The following is a 27,306-nucleotide window of genomic DNA, read 5'->3' as shown; positions in this document are numbered from 1 at the left end:
AAAGTTCTGGATCGTTAACGCCACATACTTATTTTTAGGCGCATTTCAGCCTTGCAAGTAGTGCATTGTATCCGGGCCATTCTGACACGTTTGAAATTAGTCAGTATATTGCATATCATAATTATTGCATACACCATGCAAATGCAAGGAATCAATTCAATGTGCATGCTAACTTCTTAATCTGTAATACAGCTAATATTCCTAATATTGACGAAATGAAAGTAAACCCTCTGAATTGATATTTAAATTTTAAAGGCACTCGTGATATCGTGATGTCCTTGAGTGTCGGCCGCCTATCCTGATACTCCCAACAAGCTTTAGCATGACCTGATCTTTTTTGCAGTTTACTATCTGTTCTTTGGTTGTTGCACACCGTTGGTTCTATTCTGTGTGAAATTTCTCCGAATCCTTATCCGAACTTGCAAAAATGTGAAATACATCTTTTAAATCATTATATGGAATAGTTATAGTTTGAGTGGATATGTAGCAGAAATGATCAACAAATGCAAAGGTAAAAGATTTTCTGCATTTTTAAAATTCAAGTTCATATATCGAGAAGAATTGTAGCGCCTTTCAAACAAGTCTAGGCATGTTCTGTCGGCAAAGATCAGGTTGAGAGACTTGGTAATGACCTCACCTCTTCTTGCAAAGCACAAGTCTCTTCCTCTACTTTACTCGCTGTAACGGACCTTTATGACCTAAGCTAAACGCATAGCATGCATATTTGTTTATACATTATGTAATATGATGGTGCATTTGAGATTATTCGTTATAGCATTAGATTGTTGTATGATAAAACAGCTTTATCACACTTTTTTAAAATAAGATTAATTGTTCTTTTTTTTTCTTTTTTTCCCCGTACATTTGCACATTGCTTAAATATTTCTAATGAAGTCATGTAATTATGTAAGGCTATGATATCCGCCAAGCTGCAGCTGCATGAACTTTTGCAGTTCATTCTTTGTAAAGATTTTCATAATACGTGTAACACAATAAAAGATATTTACTTTGGCAGTAATCATGAAAAGAAGGTCTTCAGTAAAAAGATTAGACTAAAAGATATAAAAAAAATAACAGAAGTGGTAAATTTCAACAATTATAATAATATGATAAAAACAAACTATGTATATCCTCTCTGAAACTTATTTAAAATTATCATATCAGAATATCAAATCTATGAAGAGCATATACATGAAATGTATGTCATGATCCTTTTTCCCTCCATTTTTGAATGACATTTATATTTCAAATAAATTTTATTTTTCGACATCTTTGAACCTTGCTTTACATACACTGTTGATATTTGTTATAGTTTTTTATCTAAAAGGATAGCGTTATTCAAGCCGTAATTTCTACATTACAACAAAGCATGTTACTTTCAAAAAATGCTTCCCCATAGTTATGTTGCCATTCACATGTTTCTCATATTTTAAATGTTTTGTTGACATGCACAATAAACAGATTTCTACCATTGTAATTAAAACAATTGCTTTCTTTTCACATCTTTACTTATGGAAATATATTACGTCTAGCACTATGTACATTACATGCATTTAAATTTTCAATATGAAATATCTACATGCTGTTTGTTTGAAGCATCATTATTTGTTTTACATGTTATTATCAAATAAACAGCTAAGAACTTTTAATGAGACCTTTATGCGCGGAAAAAGGCAAATATACATTACTAAAAGTATACAGTATATGTACATAACAAGAATTTGTACTAAAACGAATATATTTGTTCATAATCTGTGACATTTAAGAAAAGTACTTTGGGACCTATAAGGTCTACGTCACTTTATACATGGTATAATACTTATAAGACAGGAGCCAAGTCTTCTTAGATAATATTGTTGTTCAATTTCCACTCGGAACACACACCGAAGTTTCTTCTCCTCCGTCGTTAATGTATGCTCTTTTACGTCTTTGATTTTTAGTGCAACTGCAATTAAAACGAAGGAAATACACATTGAAAAAAGTTCTCACTATATAGACATTAAATGTTTGTTACATGTATTTTCAAATCTTTCTGCTTGTTTAATATTGTTTTATAAAAATTGATGTATTCATTTTTTTTTTAAAAATCATTTGCCATATTATTGTAGAAGAAAACTCCTATATTGGTTCTTATACTATTTGGAAATTTGTCGACTAGCGTGTACCTGTAACAATTTACGAAACAATTTCCTTCATTTACGCAAGGGGTCGTATTGCGAATCCAACCAAAATAAATCAATCCAATAATAATGCTCATGACGATAAATGTCAATACTGCACATCCAGCCACGAAGATGGACTTATCTAAGACAAACAAATAATAAGTTTCATTTAGTTAGTTATTACCATTAAAAAAATCAAAATAAAAAAGGGGGATGCCTATAATACATACCAAACGATATTTTATTTCCGTTTCGTTCTGTCAAATCTCCCGTACTATTTTTCGTCGTTTTACAGAATGCTGTATATGGATTAAATAAAAAAATATAATAGTAACATTCTTAGACAGCATCTATTTCATTTCACTCCGAATTGTACAACAAGGTGCGTTTTTTTAAGAATTTAGGATTTCTCATATTCAAAGTATTCTGATTTAGTAGTTTTAGCCTTACTTTTGCGGTTTTGTAGTTGAGATATTATACACTGATATCTACACTGATCTGGCGGGTCCCGACACAAATCAGTTGAGCAATACCGACAGACGTCGTCGTCACAATATTGTCTAGGTCCATCGCAAAAACTCTCCCCACATTGAAATCTGTATTTTACGGCCATTAAATCACACACGATGGGCGGCATACATGTAGCTTGAGCACCAACACAACACCAAACTAACACAACAGTCACCGAATTCATTTTGTGCAGTGCAGCTTATGCAAATATGCCGAGTGCAGTACATAAGATTACATGACAAAAGACCTTATCTATATATAGTTAAGAAGTTCCAATTTAGGGAAAAGAAAATTCCTGTCTATTTTTAATTATTACGCGGTCTCACTGAACGTTTTTGTCAAACTCAAATGATGAATCATATAGATATTTAATGCACTCGACATATCTGGTGCATTTACCAGTTGGTTCATTGACGCGTACGGTGTTATTGTTATTTCCAGTTTAATATCTAGTACAGCTTTATAAAGAGATATTTTTTGTTGTCTGAAAATTTTCAGGGGTTGCCTAGAACGGGACTGTTTTAATTTTTAAAGCAGTGAAACGGTGTCAATTTCGCATGTAGCCATTTAACAAGAAAAAAATGTGGTTTGATTAGGTATTTTGAATTGTACTTTTTTCCCGTATTATATTCTATTCAAAATTCATCAAAGGCAAATGATCTAATAAATTCAAGTTCTACTGATTTCCAATATTACTATTATACATACTATAATATTATTGTATCTTAGTATGTTATAAAAAAAATAATATCATATTTCATTACAAGTCTCCCTTTATGTATATAAAAAGAAAACCCTACTTCAATTAATAAGATAAGTTTTAAGTTTTATATTTCTAGTTATAAACATTGTTGGTAACAAATGGACCAATATAAATCGTAATTTGACATATTACATGTACCTCGAACTAGTACACGATTATTCTACAGTAACTTCATTCGTAGAATTAACTGGATATTTTTTTTTTACTTTTTAATATAGTCTGATATATATTTGAATACTAAGCTTATCAAAATTATGTTCCTATAAGCATAGACCATCAGCTTGGTCACTTTACCTTAGCTCAATATCTTAAAATGCATGAGTGTGGATATTTTAACAGCAAACTACTCTGTTTGACCTACAATAGAACTTATGATATTGTTGGAAAAATCATTGACCATAAACACTTTTATAATGTGAGTGGTAAATTTAATGTCACTATCTAAAGGTTAAATTGAGGAATTCTAAAATTGAAGAGAATTCAGAAAATTGATGAGGGGCAGGTATAGGGATGGGCGGAATTGGTGGTAGAATTTCTACCGGTATTTTTACTTACAAGTAAAACATGGATATATAAAACATAAGTGTTATAATTGTTGAGTTCCCTCCCATGCGACCTGTTTCAGTTTAAGTTATGAAAAATTCATGACACAAATTAAACGTAAACTATATCACCCTCTCGTTATCTAAAAGCTGTGCAGTGGTAGTTTTTTGTAACTTAAATTACATTTACATACAATTCATCTCTAAAACGTTCAGTACAAAAACCCCTCAAAACCAAGATATTTTGTATGCTTTTGTAGAATATAATAAAACTTAATATTCAAATTACAAAAACACATCATAGTATTCTAAATTTTATTTAAAACTCACAATATACATTGTAATGAAATCTCAAAATGAATAGCACCAACTTTAACATATGCGCATGAAAACTTAAAAACGAGTAATATGACAAAAAATCTTGAAAACGCCTAAAGTTTTAAGTATATAAGTCGATAATAGAGATGTTAAGCATTTAAACGTGTACGTCTACGGGTACGTGTGGAGCTACAAGTATGTTAACACGTTCACGTACCAAAGCTTGATAAACACAAAGTCCATATTTTTATTTTTTAAATGAAAACAAGTTTTTACCTCCGTGTACATTTGATTCTACACGTTTTGTACAACTTGTATATTTAAGCGGTATGCAGAAATTATGACGTAATACATATTTAACTAGGGGATTCCCCTAAATACACGTACTCGTACACGTAAACGTTCAAATGCTTAACCTCTCTATTAATAACACACAACAACAAGAGGCCAATAGGCCTTAACGGTCACCTGAGTAGCATATAACCCATACACAAACTTGTCGAGGAAGCTCATATATTCATTTAATTGAGTTTCATTCTGGAGTAGAAAAATTATAAATTTGTAATGACGACCACCTCCCTGCCTGAAATCTTTCAAAAAGAACTACATATATAAAAAGAAGATAATTTTTAAACATTATATGCATTAACACCTATACATCCATTTTAGCCCTGCTCTAGAGTCAAAATCCATACTCCAGGAGACATGGAATTTAAAATTTTAGTCAAGGACTTCCTGGTAAACATAATTATGAAGTCTGTTTTTCATACAGATGTGTGAAAATAGAGAAGAAAATTTTAAAACATTACATGCCCCCCCAAATGTCCTGAACCCCTGAAATATATATCGGTATAAATGAAATTCATGGCCCCTGGGCCATAAATTTCATAATTCAGGTAGAGGAGTTTGTGGACATCATTACCAATTATTCAGTTTTCCCCCACATTTTTGGAAGTAAAGAAGATTTTTTAAGATTGAATACATTTTTACTATATGGCCATATTGTCCACACCCTAGAGCCTGAACCCCTGACACAGGGGCCATGAATTTCACAATTATGGTAGAGGGATTCATGGACATTATAACCAGGTATTTAGTTTTTAACAAATATATATGGGAGTAGAGAAGAAAATTTTCTAAGATTTAAAACATTTTTACTTTATGGTCATATTGGCCCCAACCTAGAGCCTGAACCCCTGACCAAGGGGCCATGAATTTCACAATTTTGGTAGAAGGCTTCATGGACATCATAATCATGCATTTTGTTTTTAACAAATATATATAGGAGTATAGAAGAACATTTTTTAAGATTTAATAAATTTTTAAGATATGGCCATATTGGCCCCGCCCTAGAGCCTGAACCCCTGGCACAGGTGCCATGAATTTCAAAATTTCGGTAAAGGGCTTCATGGACATTATAATCATGAATTTAGTTTTTAACAAATATATATCGGTATAAATGGACATCATAACCATGCAACCTGTTTTTTCCTCATAAGTGTGGGAGTAGAGAAGAAATTTTTTGAAAATTTGGCTTGGGGGGTATATTTGGCCCCACTTGTGGTGCCCCGGGGGGTGGTAGAACCACGAATTTCACAATTTAGATTCCTCTTCCAATCGAGATGCCTCACACCAAAAATGGTAACAATTAGCCTTGTAGTTTTTAAGAAGTTAAAAATGTGAAATTGTTAACGCACGACGACGGACGAAAACGGATAGCAATAGGTCGCCTGAGTTTAAACATTTTAAAACGTTATAGTTATATATATATATGAGAGAGAGGGAGAGGGAATAATTTGTTTACTTTAAGCATGTGATACACATGGTGAATTTGATTTTGTTAAATTTTGTTAAATTTTTCATGAAAATCTCTCTCTCTCTCTCTCTCTCTCTCTCTCTCTCTCTCTCTCTCTCTCTCTCTCTCTCCAAACTATACAATATCATGTAAAATGAACTATAATAGGTTTCATAGTTTCTTCTTCTATTCGACGTGTGTTCATTTCCTCCACATTGAATGTGCAAGTATTTCAATTGTTTCACTCAAACATCACATCCGATTTTAATCTGGCAGTGTGTTTTAAGCAATGTTGTCAGGTGGGTGTTGCTCGGTAGCATGGTATTCTCTGAGTAATATATCAATGTCCTTTTTCCTGTAAAAGTAAATTAAAACGTCTGTGAAAAATTGCTTTAAAAGAACTGTCCGATCGAAACATATAATAGACATAACAATAATAATAATACATGTAATAAAAATGATAATTATAATACCTGGGTCTACAGATCCAGAAACGCTCTATACAGCGAGAATCACCATCATTCCGTTTAGAAGCTAGTCCACGTATAACATTAAACAAAACTATTCCAAAGATTATGCCAAATGTCATTGAACCAACCACAATAATACATATCTTCCAGCGTTCCAACCGATCTACAAAAGTGTAATAAAGACTAATAAATACAGGTTATTGTCTTATAATAAATACATGTATATAGTTACAGAGTATTTTACAACACCATACAATGTGTAACTATCTACTTACATGTACAGGTCCATGTATCGCATTTGGTTGAATCTGCATTAGTTGTATTCAAGGAGGTTGTCGAATACCTAACATCTAAAATAATATGTATATAACGGTCACAATTATTTAAAGGTTTAATTTCCTTTCTCTGTTAATGAATTGTTTAGAAAAATCACACTTGTATAAATGGTTAATTTTAGATAATTTAAGCTTGTTAAAGTGAATCATAAGCATGAAACACATTGTATAACAATAGAATTTTAAGATTCATAAGATATAAAAAAAAGATTGAACTTTCTTACCCCTTTCCTCTTTTTGACACTGAAAAATACATAGTCCCGGTCGGTTTGAGTCCAGACAGACAGCCTCATTACAGTACAAACAAGTCTGTTCATCACTGCAGTACTGCCGTATACCGTCACATTGAACCGATCCACAAGGAAACTTAAATACAAGCTTATCTACATCAATCAATTTTCTAAGCTCTATCGTATCAATTGTTGATAGTAGGATAATACTCAATAAGAGAAAAACATGCGATGAATTCGAACCCATCTCTTTTTTCTCCTTAATTCAGGATAGATCCCGCTTTGAAAGATCAGCCAGGCTTGGAAATTCTATACTCTAAAAATAGATCTTGTTTAACTCACTATTCCCCGCGCTTCCATACCACGTGATAATCATATACCTGCGTCAGTTTACCAGATGTCCTAATACTTGACTTACTGATCTGAAATATATTTATATATCTTGCTAAATGTCTCTTTATACCTATCCAGGCTTTGAAACAATTGACATGAAAGTTTGTTTTGAATTTTTTTGCTATCATCTAGTGTTGTTTTGTTTATCACGATGTAACTAGAATAAATATCAAAATACATCTTTATCATGCTATACAAACGCTTAATGTAGACAAGCACTCTTAAGGGTTCTAAATGAAAAGTTTTTCATGCATATTGCAAACAACGAAAATCATCTTTACTGTACCGTAAAATGACATTATCACTTATCTGGCAATCAATCGATAGATCAGCTTATTCAAATTTCTGGGTATTTCAAACTAGTCAGTTTTTACCGAATAGTCTGGAAAGCTCTGCCTTTGTTAACCTTTTAGCAAACGTTTAATTTTAGCTATCTGAACGGCATCTTTTTCATACTTTGCTTACCTTTAATTTCATCTTTACACTGGAAAGAACACTTTGCCGGTCTTCTGGCTAACTTCCTTATCAAACGTCATTTCAAAAATGCAGTAATTGTTACAAACCGTACGAAACACAGAAGATCCCAAGGTGTTTTTCGAATACATAATTGCAATTTTAACACAACCATTTCCCCAAATCGAACGTGATGTTAAAGTATATAGGAGCATGACAAGTCTGTAATCTCAAAAAATTGCATAAAAGTGTAGCAAATGGCAAAAAATCCCCCAAAAGGATGAATTTGACTGATTGCCACATTTAACTCATCAAGTCAAGTACCGAATGCAAAAGTCTATGAGCTTGCTGTTGTTGTGTTTGATATGCACTGATTGCTTTGATTGTCCAATCTAAGGATGGTCCATAATTGATTTATACTTACTTAAAGGCCATGGTCACGATTAAAGCCGAAATGTTTTCAATTCTTATGATATGGCCTTATTTAAGGTGGAATAACACACCTGAAAAAGTAACTCGAATTAACAGTAAATTATTTGATTATGAGAAACATTATGATAAATAAACTATACATATATCAAGTAAGCGAAAATTTTGCAGTTTGGGGATAAAAAATTAATATCTAAAATATTCAATTCAGTTAGTAACAGCAAAAGCCCCCAATGGATTCGAACACGGGATGTACGAACCCTAGCCAAACACTTAAACCACCCGGCTATGAAGTAAAATCCTTTTAATATAACGAAATGTCGTTTTGATCCGAGGTCAGCCATTTTGTGACGATGTGTTATTTCACCTTAAGTATTTCTAATGATCAACGGAAAGGTTGTGCGCCGTTTAATTATCGGCAAGAGATGTAGCTCGCAAATCTACAATCAGTTTTGTTTTAATAGGAATTACTATGTTAAAACAAAACTGGATGTAGATAATACAGCACTGGCAAATGTATTAATTCCTAATGAACTATCAATCTAATTAAAATTAGATCTTTGATCCGCTCCTAATAGATCGCTACAAAAAGCTTTTTGTACCGATCTATTAGGAGCGGATCAAAAATCTAATTATAATTAGATTGAACGAACTATCAGATTGAAAAAAAATCTGCTTAAAAACGTACATGTATCAATTGAAAGGTCGATCCCTTATTACACAATGTTAACAAGACCGAATGTGGAAAAAAAATCGGAAGGCTGTTTTTTTTCCGGCAAATCGAGGAAAATTCACTTTTATGTACTTTACGAAATCTCCTTTGATTCATTTGATTGATGTTTGTACAATAATTTGGATAGAGGAATTAATAATTCAAAATCAAATGAATGTACAAAATTAATATTATACAACATTTTTCTTTATTTCTGTACCCATAAATTCATATGTCAGATACAAAGCGTTTTCGATTACATTTTATATCAAACTATGTCGTACATCAATGTCTTCTTTTAACTAAGTGTTTAACATACTAGTACTAGAAAAAACACTTGAAATACAACCTTTCATTCACCCCTTACATTACAGTGGCTTTATTTTACTTTCAATTCAAAGTTGAACAAATAAAATACATCAGAATCGTTTGAAAGCATAAACCCCAGGCACGAGTATTTCCTTATGGAAGAATTTGATGGAAATTTTCAATGTCATGTATTTCATAATAAATCTAAGATACATGCATATATAAGTATATTTATCATATATGCCCTTCTAATTCTCTTCTTGATCCGATTCTAACACAAGTATGATATACTAGTAGTATACTGTGTGAACTGTGCATTAATTGCATATAGAAAACAAAGTATTCTTGAACTTATATTATGAATATTGTCAGCATTGGTGATTTCTGTTGGATGCAGTTTTTCTTTCTGCAGTTCTTTGCTAATTAACAAGCTTTATATATTATTCCCAACATTACGTTTTTGTTATGTTGGTGCAAAGGTTGTAAATTGGGGGCGATACGGTCACATATTGTCAATGTGAGTGTATGTTTCCTAGTCCTAGAATCTTGACAACTTGATAATGGCACAGTTGTTGGATGGCAGTTCCATCTTTTATTTTCTTTAATTAGTAGTCTCAAAAATATCATCCAGTAAAACTGGTGTCTGTTCTTCAACAACGGTGCTGAAAGTTTTGTCCTTTGACATATCTATTGTGTGTCCTGTTACCAGTAACCTGGTTGTCTGACTCTCCAGATTCGAGTTGTTTACTATTATTGGAGATGATTTCTCCTCCCTGTAGACAGATTAACATACTAAATCATAGATTGATTTATATCAAAAGCGCAGCCACCAACATATACGTAACAATTCAAATTGAATTTGTCAAAAGAAATGTACTTACGGCTGTTGTTTTCTCCCTTGTAAAACACATGCAGTGAGTTTCATTAGTCGTTTCCTACAGTGACAGCAGCCCAGTAAAACGTTAACAATAGTCGAAAATGCTAGCAATATTGGAAGCGTTTCTAAAAGAGAAAAAATAACAATCACTGGGAAGATATACATGTACTTTGGTGTTGGCTGTGAAAAAAAAAATCTTCGAAAGAAACTTACTATTGTCAAACAGTGCATCTTGTTGATGACCTTTTTCTCTAACTATGTTGTAATAAATGTCATCTGAAAAGAAAGAATATTGATACAGATGAAATCTTATTTGATTTAATATGTGCATAAACATTAAACGGAAATATATACCGTACTGTTAAATACATTTAGTTAAATATATTTAATTAATAAGCAATTTAAGGAATATTCAAACTTCAAACATGTTTAAAAACTTCAACCTATATGTGTGTATGTAAATGTGTGTGTGTGTGTGTGTATGTGTGTGTGTGAGGGAGAGAGAGAGAGAGAGAGAGAGAGAGAGAGAGAGAGAGAGGGATTTCGATCTGAAAAAAATGTTAAAAGCCTTACTGTCCATTGCAACTGTCTATTACTTTTCTTTTTAAAATAACCGATTTATATTACGTAACTATGTAGTATTTCGCAGAAATGCATGGCTTGCTTTATCTCCTTGAAAGAAATCGTAAATTTGGGTTAAAAAATATTCCGACGTTACCTGTGAATCTCCACGCACACGAAATTTCACATCCGATGGGTGGCGATTTGCAGAGTGCATCAGAACAATGCAGGCAGCGCTTATCCTCTCCACAAAAACTGTGCATGTCGCATCGAGTGTCGCCACAAATTTTTATACAGGATCTAAATAACAATGTCTCGGCCATGCATACATGTACATCAGACGTCTTGTTATGGATATCACCCGAAACATTCATACCCAAAACTAGAGCAGCGTTTAAAATTAGAAAGTAATATCGTATAAGTACCATTGCTTCTAATACTGATTCACGAGTTAATCAAGTTGTTAAAGGTGTAACATATATATACAGACTTACAGCACGACTGTTTTACTCTCTTATATATAGTAATGGGAATCTCCGTTTTATAGAGCTCTAAAAATAATTTTAGGGTATTTTTGGCGGTAATACATATAGAAGCCAGGGTAGTACATATGATTATATAATTACAATAAAGCTAGAGTAACAGTAAAATGTTTTATTTTAAAAATCAGATTTGATATTCGAAACGCTAAACATATGTAAAAATCCTAACTCTTAAACATTTTGGGTATTACTATTAAAAAAAAGTTAGAAACGTTACTTACAAGCAACTTTTTTCCAAATTTGTAATACATGTACATTTAATTCAATGTTTAAACTCTTTACAAATGCATATCTTAATGCTCCTAAAATATTTGTTAAGAGTCCCAAACAAATCAATGCAATGCCCTATTTATTCAGATCGATAATGAAAACGGAAAAAATCAATAAGAAAAGAACTACTTTTAAAATCAGATTGGTGCTGGTATAGAGTGAATTGTGTGTTTTACTCCTATTCATTTAGGAAAAAACGCTGCCCTTATCTCAGTGTCTTGGCGTGTAGTGTCGCACTTGTTCCAGGTAATGGGAAAGACTCCCAGGGGAGTTATAACTTATCTTCCATTTTATGCACTATGACACAATGTAAAATAATAATTGTGGGTCTGGATTTCAATTTGTTTGACGATATTTGATTGCTAGTATTTATAGTTCGTTGCATGGCTGACCCATGGACCAAGCAATTTAAATGCAGAGCATAACGTGTCACTTGCATGCGACATCCAATATGTTTCTAATCTTTCCACATCAATACATCAAGTCATTTCTAAATACATAAATACATACATGTATGCATATGGAAAATGCGAGTCAATAGTACCTTGATATTCATCAAGAGAGCATTTTTCCGTCGATATGTTCCATTCCTTGTTGAATTAACGAAAAATAAGTTTGTAGGTGTACTTAATATTTTATAATAAAAACAAAGATCATTTAAATGTACAAAACAAAAATTATAATACAATATATCAAGAATATCACATCGAAAATTGTTCATATCAGATGAAACACCTCCCTTGTCTGAGATCACTTACAAATGATTTACATGAAACGTAAATAAATGAGTTCACTTTTTGATTTCTTTGAAAATCTTTGAAATCAAATGTATGCTGCAAGTACATGAACAAAATACACATCTACCTTCTCAAAAATGCTTTAAATACTCTACTTAATCTTCTTTTGAATATGTACCTAGTCACAAGAAATTTAAGAATTTGTTGGTTCTTTTATCTGTTTTTATTATATTAGTAGACACGTTTTCAGCTGCGAGTTATACTCGGTCTGTTGCAGATTTGACTTGTTGTTCTATATTCTATGGTTTTCAAGTCACGGCATCTCTAATTTTTTCGCATCTCAAAATCTGCAAATTTTAGTTACAGTTCTCAATTGCCATCTTGCTGGTCTTTTTATGTTGTTTCCAAAGTAATTTAACCGTTTCTTTATATAAATGTTCACAAAAATGTTGACAACTGGCAGATCCTTTAAATTATGGTATATTTTTGTGTCAAGTCAACTGCGTCCTGTAACCACTAAGGCCACTGTCTGGCTCTCAAGGTTGGAGTTGTTCATTACCAAAGGTGTCGATTTCTTTTTACCACGTCTGTAGATAGATTTAAAAAAGATATGATCACAAAAACATCCACCATTTACCCTCACAAAATAATTAATTAAAAATAAACAAGCAGTATGTAAGCATTTTAAAGCCTTTATCTTAATATATACTAGTATATTAACTTAACTAATTAATTTCATTACCGAACGATGGCCAGGAGTCGTTTTCTACAGAGAAAGCAGACCAGACCAGCTGTTACTAATACAAAGCCCATGTTAACACCAAACGAAACGATTAGTAATGTCAGGACTGTTTCTAGAAAAGAAAAAAATTATAACAATTTATTGAAACATAACATTGTATTTTTCATTGTTAAATGGCTAATTCTATCTTTCCTTCAAAATTCTTTTTTTCCGTTAACAAAAACTAACCATAGTCAAACATTCCTTGTGTGTGTCCTTTTTTGGCATGGCTATAATAAACCTTGTCTGAAATAGATATTTCAAAATTTTAACTCATCGGGATAAAAATAATGAATTGATTTATGATAACTATGCATGACCAATCTGATTGTCAAAAAGAGAATTTTTCTTCAAAAGGACACAAAATTTGATGATTTCAAATGTACGTACATGTATAACTATCGCTCATACAATCTACAAAACTCTACAAAACTTGATAGGAACAGGAGATAGACAGAAAATTGAAAGACTGTAATCAGACTTCAAACATACCTGGGAATCTTTTCGCACAAGAAATTTCACATCCATATTTAATAGGCGTTGATTTACAGATTTCATCATAACAATAGAGACAGCGCCCATCCTCTCCACAGAAACTGTCCATGCCGCATTGACTCTCTCCACACGTCTTTGTACAGGAACTGAGCAAAGTTTTGTCCATGCATATAACGGAATCGTTACGAGTATCACCCGGTACATTTATACCAAGTACCAGAACAGTATTAAAGATTAAAAAAGAAGTGATTTGAATTAACATGATTCCGACCAAATACGCCATGCCAAACTCCTCTCAACCTACGAACTTATCGGTATACGCATAAATACATATATAGAAGAGGGACTTTTCACAAGTCTATTAATATCTTATTTGGGTTCTCCAGGTAATTCACGATAAAGGAGTTCAAACCAGTCTAGAGAAAACTAAGTACATTTATACTAAAGAAGATAATCAATTCTTATCATGTCTGCTTTTTTTTTTTTTTACAAAAATGATTAACATTTTGATTTCAGTTACCCAAAACATAGAGGTACTTCTTTGAAATGTTTAAAGGAGAGCACATTACCTTTATGGTACATGTATATACACTCAGACATGCATTAAAACTAAATTTCAATCATCCTAAAATGCTTGATCTAACTATCACAAGATAAAAAAAATCATATAAATACCAGTCAGATGATTTCACATTATAATAATACAAAATAACTTTGCAAATTAAAACTATGATAATTACAAAAAATAAACATGAGTGTGTCCATAACAATTTATTAATAAATCAGTATAATTTTTCTGCAAGTACAAAAAGGTCAACAACACTGGTAATGTATTACACAAAGTTACAATAATTTCCTCCAATACATATCAACAACAATGTAAATATTTTTTGCAAATATTTCAAGTGCATAAAAACATCATGGAAAACCAATTTTCACTCTATTCTGGATTAAGTATGTATAAAAAATAAAGTCTGAAATGAATCCGACTCCCACTTCGCTATTACTTGTAATTACACACCTATAAAAAATGTGCATGTTTCTTAATATGTTTATTTGATTGTCTCAATCTTTTGTCTTTCTTTTTTGTGAACAGAAATGATTTTTTTTCATTTGATCAATGATATATAAACTGTTGAGTGCATATAGAGAAGAATCAAAACTGGTAATTTACCTTGAATAAATAACAAAAACTGCAGTTGTGGTATACATTGTAAATTTTGAAGCTGTTTACAACAGTGGAAGCATTGTAGGAAAATATAACGATTCTATAAACATGGAAATACAATAGGAGTGATAAATCTAATAAAATTATGCAAACAATCAATACAAATAGTTTTCTAAGGTGACATTAGTTTGTTTGAATTTTTCCATGCCTAGTCTCTGCTCAGTTCATTAGATATCACAAACTTCATTGGTTACTTGGATAAACATCACTTGAACTCTCCGGCAAAAGGAATGGGTTGCGACCGATTATTCCACCTCTCATTCATTGTCTTAAATAACGTAGGCACTTTCTCAAAGTCATAAAATGCCAAATTATCCAACAATTCAAACACCCCCGCATTGACAGCAACCTGCAATCAACCAGAATTGAAAAAAATTGAATTTTAAAAAAATGTATCATAACCTAAAGGAATTTAATTTCTTTTCTGAAATATTTTTTCAAACATTGACATGTTTAAAACAAATAAAGATAATGCTTAAAATTATCAAAAGGGAAAAACGTTTCTGAGCATAAATTTACAACTGTATATGTTTACTTTCTTAAGCTACTCTGATGTGATACCTCTATATCATCCATTATTTCAATATTATTCAAGCTGGTTCTTTATTTCAGATGTTGAAAAAGAGGAAGACATCAAAAAGGGTCTTGCAAGGCACAAGTGAGTTCAATAAAACAGACACCATGTGTTCATATCATAGAATCAAACAGCTAGATACCTCTCTCATCCACTGAGAAAATGACCGCTGCCATTTGATTTTCTTGTCATATCGTAAATACATGTTGAAAAGAATCAAATAGATATATCTCTCCAGGGCATCCAGACTTTGTCTTCTCAACTGTTGTTTCTCAGCCTCTGACTTGGCTTTGATTATCTAATCAAAACAAGGTAGGGATATCAGAAACTTCAAACATTAATTTCTTATAATATTGAGAGTGAAATAGATAAATAAGTTATATAATTTGTTCATTGTGATTTCTGATGAACTAAACAATAACATTTTTTTTTCTTAAAGAATACAGTTTTATTATCTGATATACATATACAATATTTGCATGCAAAGTTTTTACTTACTTTATTGTATGTCACAAATATTACTTCTCGAATGTGAAAATGCATGGGTGACATAGTTTCAAAGCATTCATCTAACACAAAGTCCACTTCTCTCTTCACTTGTTGACCATTAGGAAGGATACGCACTAACTTCTGAACAATCTGTGAAACAATTTTTGATTATTGAGAATATAGACAACACATATATATAAGCAAGATAAGGGAGACAAATCATATGAAGAATTGTCGACCTACCATAAAGTCACCTTTTGTGTACTGAGCATTTGGACAAGACACCCTCTCTTGTTCCCCAATATTTGAACCTTTAGGAAAACCCTGGTAAAAAAAAATTGATAATTGATGTCTTAATGTACTTATTTTCATTCCATAAAGTCAATCTGTAAAAAAAACTTTTTTAAAAGCTTATCGTCATTCACATGAAAATCAAAGTACTGTGGTTTCATTAATATTCAAGGGTATCAATTTTCATGGATGAAGTGAAAATCACAGTTTCAATGATAGGTAAATTCGTGGCCAATGACCCTATCAATACCAAATGTTAATAAAAATTGCACTTTAATGAACATTTAATTTCGTGGATCAACTAAACAATGAAATCCACGAAAATTGGTATACAACGAATATTGATGAAACCACCTTTAATACTTTAACCAAATTGCATTACACCAATATTTGTATCTCAAATGATGTTTTACCCTCAGATGACACATGACCAGTCCAGTGACGGCTAGCGCCAGGGTGGTGCGACTTTTACCGGTCCTGCAGTAGTATACTATGGCTGTCTTGTTGCGTTCATACTCCTCACTGAAGCCGTGTTTCCGTATCACAGTCATCAAATCATCAAAGTCCTGAAGGTACAGAGAGCATGATTCTATTATACACTACCATATCAAACCACCTTCTAACTTAATGAAGTTGTTAAACTTAATGTGAAATGCATCATTAACGCCAAATTTATCTTCAATTGATGTTAACATCAGTTTTTGTAGCACAATTAAAATACAAAACTCAACATAATTATATTGCAAAGAAAGATCACTACTCAACCATTGCATACAAATTTGTATAAAATCTAAATGATCAAATTAAAAAAATTTTTCAATGATTAAAATGTTGTTGGATGATTGTTAAGTGATTAAAATTGCAACCAAAAAAATCTAAATGCAATCGAATAACATGATGTTTTTCTGAGGAGAATAATCTCTTTCTGGTTACAGGGTAGGACAGACCTGCTCTGTGGGCGTGGTGTCGTACTGAAGAGGCACTCGGTAGTACTGCATGTCGAGGGTCTGTAGCTTCTGAGTGTCGGCCAACTCAGACGGAGTCAGCACGCTGCTAAACTCCTGCTCAACAGGCTCGGCAGATAGCTCGTTGTATGTCTGGAAAACAACACATTAAATACACTAGCTCGTTGTATGCATGGAACTATAGTTTGTATTATGTCTAACAATAAATCATCATTACATGTATGTCTTGTTGTTAAATTTGTTTTTATCACAATATAAGCTATATTTAGGAGAAGCATGAAAAGTTAAAATGGTTTGTTTTTTGTTAAGCCTCTTATGAGGCCGGAGGCTGGATGGTCAGCAAATTATTCATCAGATCTACCTAAAAAGTTCAGCCATCTCTTGTAAAGAAAAATTCAAAATACTTTAAAATTTCAAGATTTCTTTTATATTCTTACAGAGCTTTTTTTCACAAAGAGATTAATGTAGTCTAAAAATGGCCACAGCCATCACACTTTCTGAAAACTAGGAGACTAAAACTGGAGTTGTCTAACTTTGCATGCCACAGTATTTTCAAATGTTTGGGACACAATGAGTTTCAATTAACATTTTAATGAACAATAAGAGAAGAGAAAAGAAAAAATACAAAGTATTGAGCTTACCAAAATTTTATTGGTTTTGATTATTTTTGTCAAGGTTTCTTCCTTCTCCTGTAAAACAAAATTTTAGATAATTGGAACATGAATTCCGCAAGAAAATTGCATGTTCCATGTAAAAATATATGTTATAGCAGATAGAAAAAATAAAGACTTAACAGATTTTCATCTGTTTTAAAACAAAAAGTACCCATATTCTTAATTTAACTTTCAGGCATCTATTTTGTGCCTTCTTTTCATTCACAAATTAGTATAAATAGGATTTAAAAAATAAAGATATATCTGACAAAGTCTGGCAAATTTTATATTTTAATCTACTCTTTGGGCCCCACAGTCACCAACTTTCCTCCAGTCAATACTCAGCCTCAAGTCTGAGTTTTTACTTCAAATCAATGCACTTTTCATATATGGATTTGAGTTGAGGACTGAGTTGAGCTATTCTAAAATTTTGGTGACCGCGGGGCCTGAACATATATAATGCATGTACCTAGACCAAAAGCTTGGCCCATTTGATGGATAACATGACTGACATAATAAATCCCTACCTCTAGCTCCTCCTTGGAGAGGCCGGGATGGATGACCGGTTCATCCAGCAGCGTGGAGTCCCGTACACTGTACGTCTTACCATCACACTCCACCGCTACATCATTCCTCAAATTCACCAGCACCACAAACGAATGACCCTGCTTTTTACTTAACAGGTAGTTGGATATCTTTGTCACTCCCTACGTACAATCATGAGAAATTTTGCAAAAGTATATTATTTGGGTGCAATGGATTTTCAAAGATTAAAAGAGAATATACTGACTTAAAAATCAAAGCATGCTTTATACTTTAATTCAAAAAGCATTGCCAAAGAAAAATCCTATGACTGCAATCACAATGTTTAATAAAACACACATGGTGATGTTACAAACATATGCAAAAATTTTCCAACCTTAAAAAATTCTTGAATTTGGTTTCATGTTTACTTGATTGAATTCTTCTTCAGTGCTGTATCTCAATCTTTCAAGTAGTATCTTTACAAGAGAATTCCATTCAAAATTGGCTGTTGCACATTGCCCTAACACTGAATCTCTTATTCTCCCTGTTTACTTACATCCCGGGCAGGTTGAGCCATTCCATACACTGAGAAGCCTTTGAGGTTGAGCTTTCTGAAGTTAGGCACTCTGACATCCATTTGAGAACTCATCACGTCCAAACCAATGTAAACATCGGCCACCTGCAGAAAAACAAACTCCAACAGAATATTCAGTGTCTTTAACTTCACAATCATACAACAGAGGAGAACGTACTACAACATAAGCAGTGTTTATTGTTTCTGCAAGAAACATTTTATTTTCAGCATACATTATGTGTAATGCTTCTGTACAATATCAATTATATTCATGTTGGTTTTCCTTCAGTTTGAAATGTACGTAGTAACCAATAAGTATATATGTGACAACACTACATATTGTATTTAAACTCTTATTTTATAAGGAAGAAGGTACAGTTTCTTTTAATATTTGCCCTAAAATTCAAAAGTGGTTTAAATCTCATGAAAATACACATATGCTTTCTTGAACATGTGTGTATATAAAATACCAAGTTATACACTTTTATCTTAATTGTTTCAAAAAAATGATTATGACTTCAACAATTTGGCAAATTTCTAAGATTTAGTCAAAAATGATGAAAAATGGCACATTTTCTCATAGTTTTTTGAAGAGGAAAATGTGTCCGCAGCCGTCGTCCACAACAAAATTAATATATTTTATGTGTCATAACATGATAAAGTGATAATGTGAGTTTCATCGTGGGCGACGGCTGCTGACAGTTTTCTATTCAAAAAACTACTGAGGAATTGGTGTCTTAATTTTGCTCTGTTTTATGAAAATTACGGGAAAATGCACTGTTTGTGACGTCATAATTACCCTTGTGAAAGTCTAATCAGGTAACTATTTATAGACTCTTAGTTTATGAATATTCTTGTGTAGATAAATGTTACATTTCCATTTTTTGTGATATTTTTAAAAATTACTCTAAGACAGGGCAAAATATGACTGAAACTGTACCTTGTTCTATTCCATCATAAGAATTACAGCCTATAAATGACTTTTATGGTTGTGAATTTGAAGGAAAAAAGGACAAATTTAACAGTGACATAACCCCAAAACTAAAGGACTCATATTTCTTTGGTCAATTACACAAATTTTATTTTTTAAATGAAAGGTTATATATGATAACTTTTTGAGAAATCATGTCACGTCCAATATTAATGGATCAATGCACAGACAGATCCTTTAAAGCAATATGAGCTGTATTTTTTAGAATTTTATTTTGCTGCAAAAACATGCTAGTGTGATAAGTCTGCCTGTAACTTAAACTTTTATGATAAATAAGATTTGAAAAAATCATTATTTTTTGTCAGAAAAAAGATTTCACTTATAAGGAATATATAGCAGATCAATTTTTGTACAGGACGACAATAATTTAATTTTGCTGCATTAAAGGCTTCTTAATGGCTTTTCCCACAAAAACAGAGCTGACAGAAATTTAAAAGCCATGATATTTTTCTTTAAAAAAAAATTCAACATGAAAATTGCAGCTCATATTGCTTTAATTTAGTTCCAAAACTTTTGTGTTTAACAATATGGCTGCTATATATAACTGAGAATATTGACAAGTAAATTAAATTTTGAGTTTCTAAATTCTAATATTTTGAAATTAAATTGTAATTGTTAAAGTAATACTATACAAAACTACAAACAGCTTTCATATTAGAATTTAAAAGTTGTCCAAAACTGCAGGATTGTTTTCAAATATTTTAAAAAATCGTTAATCTTCTTAAATTTTCTAAATCTATATACTTTTTTTAAATACTTGAAGGTAGACTAATTTTTATCAACACTCATGCAGTTGCTTGGTTTAGCCATACTAATCAATTTCAAAGCCAAGACCAGGGTTAGGAGTAAATGAACTAAAGAGACATTTATAACATGTCATTCCAATGTAATTAGTCTCATAAAGTCAGGAAATATGGTACATATTACCAATTATAAGTGATTTGCTACATCGGATATCATTAGGCAGGTGTTCTGAAAATTTATTGATACATCCATCCAAAACCTACAATCTATACTGGGTTTCTTAATATCTTGTTCTGTTTACAGCTAAAAATCAATGCCCAGGGTCGATTTTATATACCAGTATATATGTATATGTACTACCAGTATATAAATTCTTTCTTTTTTTTTGGTTCTGCCAATGGCGCAGGTGAACAAAACTTGCAAATGTCATCTATATCAAATGCAAAGCTATTAATCTAACAAAGAAAGCAATATTTTACTATATCCATTTCTTTAAAAACAATCTGTATTAAGACTCTAAACAAGTTCCCATTCTGAAAGTATACACAACAGGAATTCTAACACTCAGATACTAATAAATTACGGTACAAAAACGTGTTCATTATTGAGCATTAATGCATTAAATCCATTAGGAATAATATATTTGGATTGATTTTCTGTCCACATAGGTTTTTATCCTACTAGCATGCCACGAAATATCTTGTCTTCTGAGACTGTTTATGCTTTTAAGACCACTCTAAGTCCTAAGGACAGAAGCAAAAAAAAATCAAACTAGACTCTTGTTGCTATAGCAACAAAAAGGTCTTCCGTTCCTCATGTATTAATATGCACAAGAAATCCAGTTATATTGTAAACAGAAAATGAATATAATATATATAAGTTTTGTGTCTTGATCTATCATAGTTTCTGAGATCTTATTTATTCTTTGTTTTTAAAAAAGAAGGCTATCTGAGATATATGAGATGTCTCACCGGAAGTAGAACATTTTTTTACCATGTGTAGATGACTTTTTGTATTTCTATAGCTAAAATGTTACTTATACGCTAAATAACCAAAATATTTTTAAAAATATCAAAATTGGGTGTACTTCCTGTGAAGACCGGAAGTTACGCCGGATGAAATAAAATAGTGTTAACACGTGTCCATACACAGGTCTATAATCCTACAAAGTTTGGTTGTTGAAGTCGTTACCGTTTTTGAGATCTCGTCGATATAACGTTTTTTGTCTCGGGACAGGAAACGGACAAACGGAAGTGCTTAATGAAATTTAAATTTTTTATATCTTGTTACTTTCCTCTTTTACATTATTATTCATCGAAGTAGCTAAAACTATTAAATTAAAACAGTTTAACGGATAAACAGTTTGATTTGTTTGAACTCTTCCGCTGTGGACCGGAAGTGACGGAAGACAAAATGAAACTGTTTAAACACATCTTCAATCAAATGTCTATGTTTAGTAAAAGTTTCGTGTCTTGATCACGTACAGTACCTGAGAACTTGCGGGTACAAAATATGTTTTAAAAAAGCTTCCTGAGATAATCGAGATATCTCACCGGAAGTAGAATTTTTTTGTTTATTCAACATTGTATAGATGGCATATAAAAGGATCTATACAAATATCTTTATTCTATGGAAAATAAATTAAATACGTAAAAACAAAAAAATTTGAAGAGCTTCCGGTGACGACCGGAAGTTACGCCGAACAAAACAAAAATGTTTAAACACATCTACAACTATAGGTCTATCATCCCACAAAGTTTGGGTGTTCAAATCTTTATCGTTTCTGAGATCTCGATGTGACAAGCTTTTTGTCGCGGGACAGGAAACGGACGACAGGAAATGAATTTTCAAAAAATGAAAAAATCGCCTAGAGATATGATCATTTTCTATCAATCCTGAAAATTTCAAGTAAATCTATCCAGCCATCTCTGAGATATCTTGTGGACAAAAACTGGGAAAAAAATAATAATAATAATAATAATAACTAGACTCTTGTTGCTATAGCAACAAAAAGGTCTTCCGTTCCTCATGTATTAATATGCACAAGAAATCCAGTTATATTGTAAACAGAAAATGAATATAATATATATAAGTTTTGTGTCTTGATCTATCATAGTTTCTGAGATCTTATTTATTCTTTGTTTTTAAAAAAGAAGGCTATCTGAGATATATGAGATGTCTCACCGGAAGTAGAACATTTTTTTACCATGTGTAGATGACTTTTTGTATTTCTATAGCTAAAATGTTACTTATACGCTAAATAACCAAAATATTTTTAAAAATATCAAAATTGGGTGTACTTCCTGTGAAGACCGGAAGTTACGCCGGATGAAATAAAATAGTGTTAACACGTGTCCATACACAGGTCTATAATCCTACAAAGTTTGGTTGTTGAAGTCGTTACCGTTTTTGAGATCTCGTCGATATAACGTTTTTTGTCTCGGGACAGGAAACGGACAAACGGAAGTGCTTAATGAAATTTAAATTTTTTATATCTTGTTACTTTCCTCTTTTACATTATTATTCATCGAAGTAGCTAAAACTATTAAATTAAAACAGTTTAACGGATAAACAGTTTGATTTGTTTGAACTCTTCCGCTGTGGACCGGAAGTGACGGAAGACAAAATGAAACTGTTTAAACACATCTTCAATCAAATGTCTATGTTTAGTAAAAGTTTCGTGTCTTGATCACGTACAGTACCTGAGAACTTGCGGGTACAAAATATGTTTTAAAAAAGCTTCCTGAGATAATCGAGATATCTCACCGGAAGTAGAATTTTTTTGTTTATTCAACATTGTATAGATGGCATATAAAAGGATCTATACAAATATCTTTATTCTATGGAAAATAAATTAAATACGTAAAAACAAAAAAATTTGAAGAGCTTCCGGTGACGACCGGAAGTTACGCCGAACAAAACAAAAATGTTTAAACACATCTACAACTATAGGTCTATCATCCCACAAAGTTTGGGTGTTCAAATCTTTATCGTTTCTGAGATCTCGATGTGACAAGCTTTTTGTCGCGGGACAGGAAACGGACGACAGGAAATGAATTTTCAAAAAATGAAAAAATCGCCTAGAGATATGATCATTTTCTATCAATCCTGAAAATTTCAAGTAAATCTATCCAGCCATCTCTGAGATATCTTGTGGACAAAAACTGGGAAAAAAATAATAATAATAATAATAATAAAAAACATTACAATCACTAGAAGGTCTTCCGTTGTAACGGAAGACCTTAAAAAACATTACAATCACTAGAAGGTCTTCCGTTGTAACGGAAGACCTTAATAAGTGCTGAATCAAAATTGGCAAAGGCTTTGAATAGTGGTAGCAACGTGATACTTATTTCATTGTTTTTGCGGAATGTTTATGATACTGTAATTATATGCACTGAAACATAGTAAATTGGTCTCTTTGAAATCATGCAGGGGGAAGACTCAAACATTAAAGTATCATTAGCTGCTAGCTAGAATACAGTAGCAGTGTAAAAAAAAAAACAAAGTCAGTAAAAAAAAAATATGCATTACAGCTAACATCAGTTGAATAAAAGTAAAAGAAATTTCTCAAAGGACTATAATATATGGTTTGAGCCTAAAATGACCCCCTTAAATGAACATTGTCATTTTAATGTAATTCTTTGTTTCATTTGAACAAATTTACATTTCAAGTTTTTTTTCATAATTTTCATTTTGATTTTAGTGCCCACAATTTAAAAATATGACATCATAAAGTTTACCTTTTCCCGCCATTACCATAAAACGGCTTGGTTTGAAGCAGTTTTTCTTTAAGGAAACATTGAGCAACTGCTTGAACAAACAAAACATTTTCACCAAAGATGTATCTGTAAAGTACTTATAAGTGACAAAAAGTTCGTTCATGTTCAAAGTCGCTCTATATTTCCGATTCGAAAAAAGATAAGAAAAATGTCAATTTTTGACTGATTTTGATGGAATTATAAAAATAGCATCACTTCTGACATCATATACTGCCAGTGAGTGCATATAAATCAAATAAATAAGTGAAAAACATATTTTATGTCAACTCTTTTGTAAAATAACATAACAAATTAATGTACCTGAATCACTTTAAAATTAGCGAATTATGGGGCCAAATTTGACCTATAACATATATAGTTCTTTCGTTTGATGGTTCCCAATAAATACATACAGAAAAAAGAAATTCATTAAAAAGTATGAAAACTATTTTTGTTCTAAAGATCTAAAAATGAAGATGATATTTAACATCTGTTGTTGTAGATGTGCCATTACAGTTTATTGCTACATGTATGTCTTGACTTCATATCCCAGCAAGAGTTAATTAGATTAAAATGGCAAAACGGTAAATATGTTAAGGTGGTATGGAACATGTGTCGATATTAATGTGGATTAAAGTACATTATAATTGAAATACTTTCCCCTGTTTTAAATTTTCAAATTTTACAATATTCAACCAAAAAATAGCTTTTATAAACATTTGGAGAGGTAAAAATTGTAAAACCTCCAGCAGGATTTGATCTCATGACTTACACCTCTAATCCACTGCATTATGCTGTTCGGTGATGATATCGGAAAAGAAACTAGTTATATAATTACACTTCATTTCATTGTTTATTTTGATAAACAATACGTCACAACATGGAAGTGTCCCATACCACCTTAAGTATAGAATTGAAATACTGTACAAATTTTCATTTCCCCAAAAAATTTAGTGCCCTGCCATGATTTTGGGAAAATAAATTTGCATACCAAGGTGAATATCACATGTAAGATATCTTACCATGAACTGACGGTCAGTCAGTATCAGGTCCATTGGAGCATGGAAGTTTGGATGGTGGACATTGTGTAACAACCTGACAATCTCGGGGTGCTGCCTCTTCCATTTGGAGAAGGGCTTCAAAAACCTCTGGGAGAACTATAAAACAGAATCATCGCTCAAAAACTCAATTTCTACTAAATAATAAATATGTTTTATTAACTTAATTCACACACATTGAAATTAACGATGTGAGATCATTGACAAATGTTTCTCCTATCATTAATACTTAATGTGTATGCAAGTTTCATCTTGTCTAAATTGTAGTATGTTGTTTAAATCTAGAATTGCAACCATTTGTATATATCTAAAAATCTAACTAATAAAATCCAGATTTTATGTTTAAAAAATGGTGCAAACATCAGGCTTTCAAGGTAGGGTAATTATATATTTTAAAATAACAACATTAGTTTCTTTCAGCTCCAGTTTCTATTCTCTTCACACAACATCTCTGGTAACTACAACCTGTTACTTTAGATCTGTACAAACAAAACATCAATAGAGTAGGAGAAACCTGTTCTGTTAGGTAGCTGTTGAAACAGATGAGGAAAAGGTAGCGCTGTAGGAAATGGCAGCATCTTTTGTACAGCATCTCCTGTGCATTCTTTCCCTGAAAATAATTTGTTTGTGATAGAGATGGACAAGCATTAATCATCAAAATATTTTAACACAGTACACTTGGAAACAATAAAATACCATGCATTTTTATTCTGTTAAGAAAAAATTTAACAGCAAATTGCATCGTAAACTATAGGCAAAGAGTAGATTGATGTTGTTTTTATGCATCTAGCTATCTGTTGCTTTGAAATATACCTAGTTATTTTCAGCTAGACAACATTGAGATGGTGACCATCTCAAAAGGCCCCACTTATATAATGGACAATTCTTGTTGCATTCTTGTTCAACCTGAGCAAGATTAAGCAAATGGGAAATAATTTACAGTCTAAAACTGATTATAGATATTAAAAGAGATCTGCTATTACCTTCTTATTGACTTGGTTCACTGCATACCCTTTGATCAAAGACACCATGTGGGTGAAGTATGAGCCAGATTGGAGCATATAGAGAGAAGATATGCTCCTGACAAAGATTTTTTTCATATAATTCTGCTATGGACTTCACATTTGACCTTGAAAATTGGTCCAAGGTCACAACACACCCTTTACTCATAAGCTCTGTTTATGTAAAGTATGATCAAAAGGGCTTAGTAGAAAGTACATATGCTCTGAAATAAAGACTTTTGTGTGATCTAATATAACCTTGACCTACAACTTCATTCAAGGTCACATCCTCTGACCATATACACTCTGTGAGTGACATGTGCACCAGATTGGACCAAGGGGGGGGGGGGGGGGGGGGGGGGGTGAAGATATGCCCCAGACAAAGATTTTATATATAATTCTGCTATGACCTTAACCTTAGACCTAAAAACATGGTTCAATGTCACTTCACACCCTTTACCCAAAGGCACTCTGTGGGTGGAGTATGAGCAAGATTGGGCCAAGAGAAGAGATATATGTTCGGAACAAGCGAACTCAGATGGACAGACAGACGGATGGATGGACGGACAGACGGACCATCACTATAGGGCATCCGCAGAGTCGGGTCGTAATAAACAAAAAGTAATTATTGGCTGTGATTTCATAAATATTTATGCATCATGCATTAAATGTGAAAAATAATACCTCATGGAAATTTATCTAAAAATTGTCTGAAATCAAGATTTTTTTTTTGGTAACTCTAGTTTGCAAATTTTTCAAAGGGGATTT

General features: G+C 32.1%; 2 protein-coding genes and 3 long non-coding RNA genes across 12 annotated transcripts in view; 1 reads left to right on the top strand and 4 right to left on the bottom strand.

Annotated features, from left to right (window-relative positions):
- The first annotated feature begins 275 nt into the window (after positions 1 to 275).
- Positions 276 to 17,401, top strand: LOC105347079 (uncharacterized). Its single transcript, XR_010707342.1, has 4 exons — positions 276 to 511; positions 15,525 to 15,570; positions 16,686 to 16,838; positions 17,202 to 17,401. It is a non-coding gene; the product is annotated as an uncharacterized lncRNA (long non-coding RNA).
- Positions 1,098 to 2,922, bottom strand: LOC136269814 (uncharacterized). The gene is made up of 4 exons (XR_010707341.1): positions 2,613 to 2,922; positions 2,393 to 2,461; positions 2,166 to 2,304; positions 1,098 to 1,945 (listed from the first exon to the last, which is right to left on the bottom strand). It is a non-coding gene; the product is annotated as an uncharacterized lncRNA (long non-coding RNA).
- Positions 4,305 to 8,876, bottom strand: LOC105347077 (uncharacterized). The gene is made up of 5 exons (XR_010707343.1): positions 7,984 to 8,876; positions 7,120 to 7,547; positions 6,836 to 6,910; positions 6,564 to 6,723; positions 4,305 to 6,445 (listed from the first exon to the last, which is right to left on the bottom strand). It is a non-coding gene; the product is annotated as an uncharacterized lncRNA (long non-coding RNA).
- On the bottom strand, positions 9,298 to 14,160 carry LOC105347076 (uncharacterized). 4 transcript variants are annotated; one of them, XR_010707340.1, is made up of 7 exons: positions 13,682 to 14,160; positions 13,379 to 13,435; positions 13,151 to 13,262; positions 11,035 to 12,995; positions 10,512 to 10,574; positions 10,303 to 10,423; positions 9,298 to 10,194 (listed from the first exon to the last, which is right to left on the bottom strand). XR_010707340.1 is itself a non-coding variant. In XM_066065099.1 (4 exons), exons 1-4 carry the CDS (start codon positions 11,285 to 11,287, stop codon positions 10,023 to 10,025), a joined length of 627 nt encoding a protein of 208 aa, XP_065921171.1. In that variant the 5' UTR covers positions 11,288 to 11,382; the 3' UTR covers positions 9,298 to 10,022. The 4 variants fall into 4 exon arrangements, 2 of the variants coding, with proteins under 2 accessions (XP_065921171.1, XP_034313912.2); XR_010707339.1 differs by having other exon boundaries at positions 11,017 to 12,995; positions 13,682 to 13,991; XM_066065099.1 differs by lacking the exons at positions 13,151 to 13,262; positions 13,379 to 13,435; positions 13,682 to 14,160 and having other exon boundaries at positions 11,017 to 11,382.
- Positions 14,440 to 27,306, bottom strand: part of LOC105347072 (paladin) — a 60,846-nt gene continuing 47,979 nt past the window's right edge. For all 5 annotated transcript variants that reach the window (XM_066065097.1, XM_066065098.1, XM_034458011.2 and 2 more), the window contains 11 exons: positions 26,052 to 26,147; positions 25,502 to 25,636; positions 18,966 to 19,088; positions 18,412 to 18,591; positions 17,873 to 17,920; positions 17,214 to 17,363; positions 16,680 to 16,832; positions 16,219 to 16,299; positions 15,985 to 16,125; positions 15,629 to 15,784; positions 14,440 to 15,261 (listed from right to left, as the gene is read on the bottom strand). In XM_066065097.1, the coding sequence (XP_065921169.1) occupies positions 15,118 to 15,261; positions 15,629 to 15,784; positions 15,985 to 16,125; positions 16,219 to 16,299; positions 16,680 to 16,832; positions 17,214 to 17,363; positions 17,873 to 17,920; positions 18,412 to 18,591; positions 18,966 to 19,088; positions 25,502 to 25,636; positions 26,052 to 26,147 (1,407 nt within the window). In that variant the 3' untranslated portion in view covers positions 14,440 to 15,117. The remainder of the gene's footprint in view (positions 15,262 to 15,628; positions 15,785 to 15,984; positions 16,126 to 16,218; positions 16,300 to 16,679; positions 16,833 to 17,213; positions 17,364 to 17,872; positions 17,921 to 18,411; positions 18,592 to 18,965; positions 19,089 to 25,501; positions 25,637 to 26,051; positions 26,148 to 27,306) is intronic.

The sequence above is a fragment of the Magallana gigas genome, chromosome 7, assembly GCF_963853765.1.
Source record: "Magallana gigas chromosome 7, xbMagGiga1.1, whole genome shotgun sequence".
Classification (NCBI taxonomy): domain Eukaryota; kingdom Metazoa; phylum Mollusca; class Bivalvia; order Ostreida; family Ostreidae; genus Magallana; species Magallana gigas.
Note: the sequence above shows the minus strand (reverse complement) of the source record. Positions and strands in the feature narration are given on the sequence as shown.